At 39.1% G+C, this 14,112-nt stretch overlaps 1 protein-coding gene across 1 annotated transcript in view; it reads left to right on the top strand.

The window, feature by feature from the left end:
• Positions 1-14,112, top strand: part of LOC118326997 (voltage-dependent T-type calcium channel subunit alpha-1I-like) — a 156,525-nt gene that overhangs the window by 60,526 nt on the left and 81,887 nt on the right. The window contains exons 6-7 of the mRNA XM_035660162.1: positions 9,042-9,384; positions 10,173-10,265. Coding sequence (XP_035516055.1) covers positions 9,042-9,384; positions 10,173-10,265 — 436 coding nt within the window. The remainder of the gene's footprint in view (positions 1-9,041; positions 9,385-10,172; positions 10,266-14,112) is intronic.

The following is a 14,112-nucleotide window of genomic DNA, read 5'->3' as shown; positions in this document are numbered from 1 at the left end:
TAATTAAAAACTGACACTCTTTTCTTTCACACCCCCCATCCCTGTGATTATAACATGTGAGTGATGTCGGCATGTACAGCAGCCTGACATAAGTTTAATTGCTCACATAAGCATCCTAGCCCTCAGTTTCACAAAAAGCCACAGAGAGTGAATAAGGCTAAATGCGATAATCCTTTCTCAGTGTTTACGCCAGGTATGTAAGATGTATTTTTTTCTTCCTTTGTCTTTTGTTGTGGGAGGAATTAGGAGCATTTTAAAATGTTGGTAAAGGTTAGGAAAAGATTGTGACACTGACTGGACCAATGTCCAAGTAACATTTTGTTGATCACCCATCCATCCTGACCTCTTCCCTAAGAGGTTTTGCTACATTAATAACAATTTAACACTACTTCTGCATTTGTTCCTGACAGACAAAAGTAATAATTCATACTATGGGCACTAGAGGTCGTTAAATAAATGTAAACATAGGACCTTTTAGGCATTTTTAACAATAATAAATTCTGTTCTTTTGAGGGCAGTAGATAATATCTGCTTAAATGGGGTATATAATTTACCATAATTACTTTATAGAATCTAGCTGTTGATTCAGATATGTTGTAAATGTGTGAGACTGGATTTGTTAAAAGGGGATGATGCTGCATTTGCACAGGGCCCAGGTATAACAATACAGTACATTCAGTATAACGTATCCATCAATTTCATCATTCAACTTTCAGAAATATAGAGCAGACATGAAAGTCTTTGTATATTTTTAATTAAAAAACTAACAGTTATTACTATTAGTTTACTGATGTCAGTTCTCCTTCTGTTGACCCAATAATATGTTATTCATATCTCATTAACATCTCATCATTTTCACAGCTTCTTACAGAACTCATTCATGCGTTTAATATTGCACCTTTTTACACTTTTTGTTTATATCAGAGTTACTTTTCTCCCAAATGACTCTCCAGCTCCCACGTCCCTGTAGCCGCGGCGTCACTTGGGAGTTTTTCGGGTCTCTCTACGGGGGCCCAGACCCCACGCTGTGCTGTGGGAAAAAAATACTCTTACTTAGTTTCAATGAATCTGCTCCTGTCGTCTCATTTGGGAACACAAGTAGCACCCACTGACCTGCTTTCCTGTGTTCTTCCAAGGAAACAACAAAGTATTTTTCCACTGCTGTTATCAATTGGCATCATCTCCTCATCATTATATACATCAGTGATTAACTGTGTTTGTGGCAAATCAGCAACTGCTGTGCACTCACACAGAGTCACAGATATGCCCTTATTTGTACACACACACATGCAAGGATGCATGTTGATACCTGCACACACACAATCACAAACTATCCCACTGATGCACACAGCAGGGTACTTGGGTTTTGGAAAAGGTCTAAGCTTTAAAATGCTAATAATGTGAACCAGATGTACTGTACCTTTCTCTCCCTGCTACCTCCAACCTTTACAGTGTGACAATTGGATGCACTTCGCTTTTTTAGTTTTCTATATCTTTTCACCTTCTCACTTTTTCCCTCTGTTTGGGGTGAGATCTTATTTTGGCGCATGCGTGAGATCATTATTGTTGCAATAGTATTGCATGGTATTTCCAGGATTAATGTTCTGTATCTCAGTGGCTGTGGGCTGTTTATTTTGGTGGAAGTGTCAGAAATTCAATTACTCTTCTGTCATGTCTTTTCAGAATCAGAGGAGAACAAATGCTGTTGTTGATTTAGGGCAGCTACCGATACACTCTCTGCTTGTGTTTTTCAAAAGCACAGGGATCACACTTGTTTTGTGTTAGGCTGTGCACGTCATCTGTTTGTGCACAGTAGCAGAAGCAACAGCTGTCCATCAGATGTCAATATCTTTCAACTTCTACCCATAACATTGTGCACAGCTGGTTTTGATTACATTCTCACACCCCATGAAGTACACCACAGTTCCCTTGCAAGATGACTTAATAGATGAAATATGTATGATTTATAGTTTTTATACCAAAACTGCAATTTGAAAGAGTTACATTTTCAAAACACAAGAGCCACAGTCTATTTAATTATTAACTATGACTAAGCAACTTTTGCAATAGTTTCCAAAATTGCAAAATGACATTCTCCAAAGATTAGATAAGATATACTTTATTGTTCTCTTGGGCAAAGATTTACTGGGCTCAGTATCTCATCATTACATGACATTAATCATTGGACATACTGAGCAGCATCCTTGCATTTCCTCATATACAAAAATAAGAAAGTAAATGTTCATTTTTCGACAATAAAACCAATATACCAATAAAACAGAAAAAAAACTGGAATGGTAAACCTAAGTACTACACATTGCACCACAATATTGCACCTTCAGCTGTAAAACCAACAACTAGATAATTGCACATGCCAATGTAAACCTTACTATAAAAGCTATGTGACGAAGTGAAGCTTCATCAACACAGCATTTCACTGCTGCTATATAAAATCTTAATGGACAATGAAACAAATTAGTTTTCATGATGTCTACATTTTGGAATTTCAAAACGCCGGCCAGAAAGCAAACGCTCATTAAAGGATGTGCAGTGAGCCTCTCTACACAGACCTTTCATAAAACTGAAGAAAATTGTGTTCTTTTCTCCCTATAACCTTTATATCCGGCTGTACAAGATGGTTGAGCTTGAGCTTTACTTGTATTGAGAGTAAATATAATGACATTCAACATCATGATTACTGAAAAAGTAAAAACCAGTAAAATCTTGACAAACTTGACAATCATCATATAGGAATACATTTCTGACATATCTTAATTGTAATAGTACAGTATGCAGGCCACCAATGCAGAAGTTTATTTTATAGAGAAAAAACTATTTTGGTTTTGAAAATTGCAATAGATATATTCTTTAATTTTTTAGCCCTATTCAATGTGATGCAAGCTAAACTTGAAATATAAGGTATTTTCATTTAATACCACCCATGTGGGGATTACCTTTTTATCACTCTGTAATTTCCTCATAATTATCTGGAAGTTCCTTCGAAATAAATATATAATTTGGAATAAATAATCAGGAAAATATATTAATTAAATTTTTGTTAGTTAGTCGTGTAGTATTTTGAAGGACTTGCTGATTGCCAGAGGGATTTTCATGAAGGAACTGCTCGATTGGAAAATGTATTCTCCACACAGTGTATGATGAATTGCATGTTTGCTTAAAGATGAATTTTATTTTATTTTTTTAAGAAAAATGACTAATGACCCTTTTTGACTAAGGTTACAGTATGCTAGATCGACAAGGAGGCCAAAGTCCCTCGCAGTCCAGCCATGTCATTGTCCCCATATCAATATCAATAGTTTCACAAAGTAATAATAGGCCATATGTAACTTACTGTTGGCCACAGCCTGAAGTAACGAGTTGAATAACAAATGGAATGTTAGATGATCGCTTAAAGGGGGCAGTTTACTTCTTGTCGCTTGTCACCATCCTGTGGTGCTCAGAGGACGAGGCACTGAAGGGCTACACTTAGTGCTGGAAATAAATTCTAAAGTAGTTTTTTTCATTTAATTAATTCCAACACATTAATTTATACACACAGTTTCACTGTAACTGCTTAGTAGGTGTCCTTTATCAGTAATTAATGGGCACCCTGCAGCCAATCAGAATCGACTATTCACTCAGTCCATGGTATAATTGGAATTAATTACCTGGAAGTGTACTAATTGAACACTGTTTCCATTTTCCTATAATTAGCACTTCATAGGAATCTTCCTCTGAATATGTACGTTTCTTTCTAGGAAATCAGTGTTACCTCTTGGGGTCATTTCATGCAGTTGGTTTTGATTACACTCTCACACCGCCTTCACCACACCACAGAGCCTTTGAAGATAACTGATCAGATGAGATTAGACAAGAACCCAGTCATTATATCATATCAATGCACATGTTTTAATGTGTATCTAAATGTTGTTGAGGGTTTTATGTTCTCCCCTGAGTATCCAAGAGTGCATTTGTTGTGCAGGGTGAACAAATGCCTGTATGTGGGACAGCAGGGTGATTTCCGTGAATTTATTTAATATATGCAGTCAGTAATGAATTATGATGACTCCCTTCATGTCCCCTGATAACAACAAAAGAAAATAGTAAATCCAAATTAGGAGCTGGAAGCTTAACAGGTTCCCATATATCTCTATGATTAAGAGTACAGCTAATACCACTGTGAAAACACAGAGCTCAGACAATAACTGGGATTGGGTCGTGCGAGTTAGAGCCTGGGGAAATCTGTGGCCAAGCGTTTGATTAGGCCGGTTTGGCTGCACGGAGGAGTGGGCTGGACGGCGGTCTGCGCTGCCGAGCCCAGAGAGAAAATAATGATCTGATGAGAGGCTGTGGGGTAAGCCATTGCCATGGTAACCAATTCAGAGATGAGATGGTGAGGGGATGTAATCATGGGATGTCCTGACCCACCTGAGTTAATTTCAGTAATGTTATCCAATGTTGGTAAAACATGCACACAAGCATATTTTATTTATTTTTTTCCACAAAGCTGATGCAAACTATGTCAGCTGCAAATCAGAGTGTTTCCTGGAACAGAAACAGGCGGAATAAAACACACACCTTTGGCTTGTTACTCTGCTGTCAGGAGTCCAAAGTGTCCTCATGTGTAAAATGACTGCTGTCTGTCTGTCACTGTCTGGTGGCGAACGTAATCACCTCAGTATACAGAGACACAGGCGATGTCCAATCTGATAATGAGCTAGGCTGTGATATCTGCTGTCACTGGACGTTGGCTCGGTCACGCGCAGAGGTGGGGATTAGTGGGTGGGGTGTGCGATGGGAAGATGAGTAGAACAAGTGGGTGGAGTGTCACGTTTTTCTGACATACACTTGCTCTTCCCAGGCCGCTGGTTGGCAACGAGACAAAAATGAAAGCAACAGAACTCATTGGTGATCAACAGGAAATCATAATAGAGGTTTATTCGTACAGACACACACTGTAATGAAGGTTTTCTTCCTCCTGACACACAGACAATGCCATGTGGAAAGCCAGCAGGTGAAAGGAACCATAACTTTGCTGAGTTAATGTCTTTGAAATGAGTGTTCTAGGCAGGTGGGCTTAAAAGGCACACAGAGTTAGGAATAGAGAGACGAATAGAGACGTATTTGACATTTTATTTTTTTTATTAGTGCTGGGTTCATTTTCAAATCAGATGCACGATCTGCTGTATAAACAAATATTGTCGTAAGTGGTATTTATAACTACACTATGACAAACTTCCGACCTGGCATGAGTTGAATAAGTCTCAAAAAAGCAATTTTACCATACTGGTTGGTAATCAGGTGTATTATAAAAACTAAATTGTTATTTTCTCCCCCAACTAAAATCTCATGCTTATGAAAACCTAACAATATGTATTGCAGCCCACAATTGTTTGTTTGTAAGTCTTTATTTGTTATCCAGTGTGGGCCATCCAGTGAAACAGATTCATAAATGCTTACAGAAATAAATAATTCTTCAATTAGACAATTAGATGCCTCGGATTTTACTTAGTTTGATTAACATATGTGACACAACAGGGAATCTCAAAAGCACATAGCAGGACTCACATAACAGAGTTTTTAATTTGTAGTACTATATTAATTTATACATACATACAACACATATTTGTTATTAAGGTTTGAATAAAGCCAGAAACATTTTCCCCTAGCTGCTTTGGCCTTGTATTTGGTTTAGGTAGCCAGCTTTGCACAGCCAGGAAAGAGTTGGCAAAGGTGCTTGTAACCTAATTGCACCCTCAGGAATAAAGAACTGATAAACAAATAGAAAGTAATCGGACAAAAAAACACACTCTCGTTTAATAAAGTGCATAATTAATGAGACACTAGGCCAGACTTCAGCACTTTTCATAAATCTTGCACAATTAATGACACATTAAAACAAGACTTCAGTACAATCTCCTGGGCAGCACAAACAGATCGAAGTAACTGTTGAGTTGAAAAAGCAGAATTGAACTGTTGTTGAAGCCCTTGCATCCTCTTCCTTCAGACCTGTTGAATGTGGTTTTAATTTTTAGTGTGCTTTTGTGTATTGTCTGCAGTAAATGTTTTATACTGGTTTGTTTTTTTTGTTCCTAAAGGTTCAACTTAAAGTTGTAGTTATTGATTTTTGGGGGCAGTAGAACTCCACAACAAGCTGACCAACCCACAGCCTAACCTTTTTAAGATGTTCTATGTTGTTATTGCTAAGGTGTTAACATTTGCCTGTTTACTCATCCAGAGCCACATTAACTTTCATTTTGAATAATGTTTCTGACCACCTGACAAATATAAGTCCAATATTTACTCTCTGTTTAGTTCTGGTTTGGTCTTTGGTCATGTAAGCTTACTGTCTGGTTGTAGCTTTATATTTATCAGACTTTGGTAGTATTGATCTTCTCATTTAACTTCCGGCTATGAAGCAAAATTTGTTTTTTCTAAGAGATCAAAATATTAGTTACTGTGCTTTAACTATTAGAACTTAATAGACTAATCAACCAATAACCAAAACATCATCAGAGTTACATCATGCGGTAATTACATTAATATCAAAATGCATTTCCTGGATGCTAAGCCATACTTGTGGCACATTCGGGTTAGGCTTTAATTGACCTTATGAGCTAATATGGTTGCAACTGAGATGAGTTGATGCAACCGAGTCAGCTGATATGATGGAAATGAGGAATGATACGATGGAAAAAATAATGAGGAAATAGAGACCTTGTGAGAAATATCCAGGGCTACACTGTAAACGTAACTGATGTAAAAAGGCTGCGGGTCTCGTCAGGTAATAGCTTCTATTCAGTGCGGTACAATACAGAGAGGCAGAGTCAGTGAAAGAGATACAAAGAGCGTGACAAAGACATAGACTGACTGAGAGGCAGGGTAGTACTCACAATGCTACTTCTGTCGAGCCTTCTCAAATACCAGGTCAGATGTAATTGCTAACCACTGCCTGCATTCATCTGTATCTCTTTCTCCGGTGTCTGCCCTTTAAATAGCAACCCACTCCCAGATTAAAGTGAGATCACACAGCGCTTTGCTGTTCTTTGTCTTCAGTGTATACCTTGCTCTTTTTGTAACGACAAGGCAAACACCTTTATTGTCTCTTATTTTTTCCCCCTCGTGTTATTCTTGTTTGTTTTTATTCTTCCTGTCTTACCTCCCTCTTTCAGTTATTGATCTTTGATTGCTTTCCTTCCCTTTTTTGTTTCTTGTATTGCGTCATTCCTGCCTTGCATTTTTCTACCTTTCTCTACTTCTTCCCTCATTTCTACCGTATTGACTTTCTCTCTTTTCTCATTTCTTTCTTTATATGGCATATATACTTAGACCCCCCCCCCCCTTTTAGCAATTGTCATTCTTTGTCATATTCTTTCTGTCCTATATCCAATTTCTTCTTACCATCATTCTGTTTGCTTTCTTCATGCCTGGCTTTAATTTTATCCTAGTGTGTCTTCCTCTTCTTGTATCCTTCCCTGTTATTTCCAACATCTTCGAATGCTGTAGTTCAACTTGCAACTCATTCAACATAGTAAATTCATATGTATGCTGCTTTTGGCCTATTCCTCTGTCAGTCTCTGTAAAAACCCTGACACACCAAGTTGACTGCAAATAAAAAACGTCAAAATAAGGTTACACTTTAACGCCTTCCAAAAACTATAGCTGCCAGCTGATCTCTGATCTGCATGTTTTTGCAGTCCTAAGAACATCATAGAAAGACACACAAAATATTTTCTTGCTGGTGTGAATTAGATTTAACAGTACAAACACTATAAAGTTTTGCTTTGGCTTGGTGTTTCTCAGCCTACAGTATGTTTGACTGCTTACATTTCTTCTGTTAGTCTGTTTGTGGAAGAAGAAAAAGTGGCAAGTAAATAGATGGCACATTAAATGAGTGAAATCCGTGACGCGCTAAGCTGAAGATGCCGCTGCTTACCAAGACTGCCTTTGTTGCCAGTTCGAAATGATAAATCTGACAGCAACAAATATGTGTACAATACAGCCAACAATGCTGAACTACAGTAAACTGTCAGACACACAACACTGGACAATCTCTGTCAGAAAAGCTCAGTGTGTCAGGGTTAATGCGTCTCCATCACTGCCTCTCAGTTTGTGTGTATCTGGTGTCATTGTCTTTCAATTTTACCATTACAAACATAATCATCTCTCTCTCTTTCTCTCCATCCTTTCATCCAATCATCTCTCTGTCTACGGTCATTTTCTGCTTTCAGGTCTGATCTTATACCATGCACACAAATATTGGAAATAGCCATGAAGGACAAGTGGTTTATGCTGTGTCTAAAATTCCCATAACAACCTAGCACGAATGCACACAGACACATACTTTGCTCTGATGGCATGTCTTACTACAAACCTCAGTGTTATTGTGGAATATTACGAATGGAGAGCGCTTTTTGTCTGGCATCAGCAGGAGATCTTTTTTGTGAGTAAGATTGATGATGATGTAATTGTGTCTTTTAGCAAACAGAGCAAATTACATAACTCTCTTTACAACATACTGTGTCTGCACTATCCAGGCTTAAAATGTATTTCCACAGTCATAGTTTATGCCCGGCTTCAATTTGGAGTATATCGCAGACCTTTTACGTGGCCTTTAGCATGAGTCACTGTTCAAAACCAGACAAAGAAGTGAAATGACTGCTCTTTGGTATTTCATAACTGAAATATTTTAGCTTTCCAAAAATACCTTGAGTGTTACAACCAAGAATGCCTAGGATGATGAAGTGTTGCCCACTTAGATTCTTCTTTCAATGTAAAGATTAGTTTCTTCGATTTTTGTGCCCAGTTAGCGCAACAGTCACAGAAGTTCATATTTATGGACTTTCTTTAACGTTGCTTTGTCTTTAACCTGATAATTTTTATATCTTTCCTCTCTCCTCTTTTCTTTATTGTTGACCCTTCATATTTTACTTATTTTTGTTCCAAAAAGTTTATGCTGCTCACTGTTTTTGTATTTCAAAGCAAATTTGAGTGTGTAAGAAATATGAAATAATCTCCACTTTCTCCCTTCACACCTCCAGGGCAACCGGTATCAGTCTGCCTAAACCCTACTACATGGCTGACGAGGATGACGAGCGACCCTTCATCTGCTCCCTGCCAGTCGACAATGGCATTATGTCCTGTTCCGACGTCCCTGCCCGCCGCGAGGGAGGGAGAGCGTGCTGCCTGGACAAAGACGACGCCCTGTATCGCCAGTCGCTGGGCCTGAGCCCCGAACCTCTGGCCAATGGGAGCGTCAGTGTAGCAGGGCTCTGTGTTAACTGGAACCGTTACTACACCCGGTGTCACACTGGGCATAGCAACCCACACAAAGGAGCCATAAACTTTGACAATATTGCCTATGCCTGGATTGTCATCTTCCAGGTGAGAATCTGCTAAACCTGCTACATATAAACAGACCACCAACCAGACTGCTTTGTTACCTTTTAAATGTGTTTGTATTAATATTAAATTACATTACATTATTGTTTTAAGATGGGTTCATCCACATCCACAAAACTTCATGGAATAAAAACCTACCAAAGTGCTACTTAGTTACTTAGTTAGTTAGTTTATTGATCCCAGAGGGGAAATTAAGATGTGACAGCAGCTATACAGTAAGACCAGTTCAGTGGAACAGGAAGCAGCAACCAAAATGAGTAGGAAATATGCATGGCACTGTGTCCTGACAGTACAAAAGTTCATGTCAAATGGCTTTGAAAGTTATTATAAATACAAATCAGAAAATAAATAGGCAGTTTAAGGCATAGAGTTGACTAGATTATAGATTTGCATCATCTTTAGCATCATCTTCTTATATCATTTCCTTCCTATTCCAGGCAACTGGTGGAGACTACATTAAGTTACTAGAAAAAGTCCAAAACAGAATGCCCAGTAATATGGTCATTATTTATATAATATGTTTATATGATATTGTTGCATTCAGACAGAGCAGGCTAGCTGTTTACCATTGTTTCTTGTCTTTATGCTACATTAGGCTTACTGGCTGCTGGCTATAGCCATGTGCTATTATGTTAGCAGATAGACGTGAAAGTGGTATCAATCTTCTCATCCAACTTCCCCCCGCCAGAAAAAAAAACAAGCACATTTCACAAAACGTCAAACAGCTCATTCAACAGTTGTCTTACTGTCACCTTTATCTTTGACTGTAGGTGATCACTCTGGAGGGCTGGGTGGAGATCATGTACTATGTGATGGATGCTCATTCCTTCTACAACTTCATCTACTTCATTCTACTGATTATTGTAAGTCACACTCATACACTTACAGTACAGGATGTGAGCATAGGGCTGAGTGGTATGTTTGAAATCAATATCATCATAAAGTCTATAACAAGGATATTTTCAGATATTTACCCAGTTTTAATACACACAGGTATATATACTATATACACGGAATGAAGTTGTAGTTTCTGCAGTCAGCCAACTTGCACACTTTTAAATGTCCTTCCAGCTGATGACTGCAAGGAAACACTATCACTTTCTCTCTCTCCTTCTCGCTCTCTGTCTCTCTCTCTCCTACACACCTATGCGCGCACACACGTACCGAACTACAATCACACAAGGCTGTCTGTGTCAGAGTGAAAGCTGAGCTAAAATCCCCAAAGAATCCCCCTTTTGTTCTGATAAAACACTTTTTAATTCCAGTCCTTTAGCTTCTCTGTCTGTATGTGTGCCGCAATGGGTGTGTATGCTTTTGTGTGCGAGCGCTGATGCATGTTCCCCTCAGTATATTTCTTTTTTAGCCTGTCAGAGAGTATGTGCGTGTGTGTGTGAGTAAGAGTGCTATCATAATGCAGTGTGACTGCCAGTCCCTGTTACTTCCCCAACCCAGGGGCTGTCTTGTCTTTTTATTACACTTTTAATTGTCTGCCTTCAGATTCAGACACAAGCTCTGCCTCTCTTCTCTCCTCTTGTCTTATAAACTCTCCCTTCATTTTTCATCCCTTCATTTATTCATCCATTACTCTCTACATCTGTCTATATCCTTAAATCTGTCAATCTCTGCTCCTTGCCACCCTACCTTTCCTGCCTTTTCCTGCCATCTATCAATCATTACACTTCCTTCAATCCCTCCCTCCTTCATCCCTCTCTGCCTCATCCATACTGTTTCATTCTCTTCCTTAACGTCCTTTCTTCCCCTCTTTCCTTTCATCTCTACCACCTCCTGGCTCCCTTCATCCACTCCCCTCCTGCCTTCATTTCATCTCCCCTTTATCGCTGAGCATCATTCATGCATCTGTCGCTCGACTCATTATTCTCAGTCACACAGAAACGCACACATACACTTACAAACAGGCACACACATCCAGTTATCAACACACAGCAAAATGTGCCAAAAGTTGAGTGAGCATTCTTCTGGAAGGCCAGTATTCTTGTTAAATGATGTTTTGACCCCTGCAGTGGGTATCATGCTGTGCTGTCATAAATCTGCTGAGCCCCATGACAGGCGGCACAGTTTCCTAACCCTGACCTAACTTGTTTTTAAGCTGCCTTAAACTTTTACTCTCACCCAAGCAAGGAACAGATACTCTGTAGGCTTTTATCTGCACTTGATCTGCTTAAATTACCTCACTGGTCCCAGTAGCTTGGCAGGCATCTTAATGCCATGCCCGCTCAGCAGGCCAGCCGTCATCACTGCTTAGTTGGCTATACTTAACTTACAAATAGTTACATCAGAAAACACATTTATTAACACACACACACGGAAAAGGACACATTCCAATGCTCTTTTTCAGATTTGCTGTGAGACGTTATCTTTTACATCAAGCCCCTAAAATTGCCTCACTACAGATGACTCGTGATATGATGGTTGTCGTTTGATGTTAAAAAAAGTAACTGAGGAGGGTTAGAGGGAGAAGGAAAGGAAGGAAGAAAATTACTGAGGACAGGAGATGGAAAAAGGATGATGAAATGGAAGAGAAAAAAGAGTTATGGAAGGAAATGGAGGAGAAAGATGGGCAGTGAGCTTAAGCATAGGGGTGATGAAGAGCGGGGAAGCGGAGGAGGGATGGGAAAGGGGTGGATGGATCGATAAAGGGAAGAAACCAGGAGGTGGTGATGATGGACTTGAGTGTCGGCATGAAATCAGAGAGAGGATTGGAGGATGGGAGAGAGGAAGCGACCACATGTTGGTCTCCCTCTTTGATCTTAAATGAAATGTTATTAATTAGAGCGAATCCCTCAGCATGTCCTCCGGGCTCACATGGTTGGAGCAGACACACTGATCACAGCATCAGGTTTAACAGTATGTCATGCAATATGTCTTGTCCTCCAACCTTTAGCATTACAATGCTGTATAATTAGGCAGGTTTCAGAAACAAAGGCCCTTTGTTACACGGTGCATTGAAATATTAAACAGAAGACACGGCCTAAAATATCAAAAAACAAAGAAAGGAAGAAACTTTTTCCAAAGAAAGTAAAATGACTAATCAAAGAGGAACATAAAAGTCCTTAATCTGGACTTCAATATGGTCAAAGTAGGGCGCACAGGTAGCTTACCCGGTAGAGCTGACGCCCCATGTACCAAGGCTGAGTCCTTTTCGACTCTGATCTGCTGCCCCCTCCCCTTCCTCTCTTCACTATCAATTAGAGGCAATAGAATACACCCCCCATCTATATATATATATGTATATATATACATAATTAAAGTGAACTCTGGGAATGGTTAGTAGACAGATCACTTTATTCTTCTATTAGCAGCAGCTGTAAGTGTCTTGTAGAATATAAAAATCACCACTCAGTTCATTAATACAGTTAAGAAGCTAACAAGAATAATATTGTTCAATTTTGAACAAAGGATTTATATACAATTAAAATTACAATGTCAGCACTCTATGTAACAAATATGAATTTTCATTGCTTAATCTTTAATAATAAAAGTACTTCAATGAGAAACCAGAGATCTAAAAATTTGTGTGACAACTTTTTTATTCTCGGTATCTTCATCAAAAGTAACTACATCTGCATTTGCCTCTATGGTATGTGTAAAATATATCACCAGGGAAACATTCAACACGAAGATCCTCCAGATTCAGGGTCAAAATGAACTTCATTGCTCCAAAAATGTTTGTATAAAGTATCTAGAGCAGAAATGCCTGCAACGTTATCTAAATAAGGTATCTCAAGATGAATACACTCTAATTCATCATGCTTGAAAGTGTGGCATCATAGCAGGATCTGACTCCCTGCAGTTGTTGCAAATCTGTCCTTTTCCCCCACAGAGAAAATATTTGACAGTCAGGCTTTTGTCGGCTTTGTTGCAACGCATTTTAACGCTTGTCTCACAAACCGACTTAGTGGAGGAAAGTGATTTGAGCGTTACTATTCACACGTTAAACGTTCTGTTCATATCCTCGCCTGTCCTCATCTCACTAGCAGACAGACGAGAAGACCTTTAATTATGTTTTCTTTAATACTGCATGACAGTGAGCATGGAGAGATGGAAGAGAGCGAGTGACACCGAATGAGACAGACAGAAGGAGAGGAAGGGGAAAGAGAGCGAAATAGGGGAGAGAGAGGTTTAGGTTGTATTTAGATGCTTTTATAATTTTACTCACGTAACACTCTGCAGATTAAGTGTGTTAAATTCAATTGAATTGAGAGGTAGAGTGGGATGAAGAGTGAGTGATATGAGAGTGCAAAAAAGGGAGCTAGATGAAAGCTGATGAGAGAGCGATGGAGAGAGAGTGTGACAGATGGAGAGACAGATGAAAAAAGTGAGATAAAGATGGAGAGAGTTTGAGAGATGGTGTATACTGATCACGATCATGTAGAGCAGTTTAAACCAGAGGACTGAGCGGAATTAAAGGCTTCCCGTGGCAAATAGCTTGGCCCTGTGGAATTAGGTTTAACATCCAGAGATGCCAGCCTCAACCTGTTTTGTTAGAGAGCCACACAGTGTGATAAGCCTTTTGATTTGACACTTTATAAGCTGCCTTTGCACTCACTTATACCTGGTGTTAACATTCAGCCCATACATGGATATGGATACAAACACCTGATTGATCTCAAGTAATACCCACATCTGTCACGCAAATATGTTTAGGATTTAGTTGATCTATGATATGACTACACACACATACACACACAC

The sequence above is a fragment of the Morone saxatilis genome, unplaced genomic scaffold (genome assembly GCF_004916995.1).
Source record: "Morone saxatilis isolate NCDOM2014 unplaced genomic scaffold, NCSU_SB_2.0 Contig17, whole genome shotgun sequence".
Lineage (NCBI taxonomy): Eukaryota > Metazoa > Chordata > Actinopteri > Moronidae > Morone > Morone saxatilis.
This window is presented reverse-complemented; position numbering and strand designations above follow the sequence as displayed.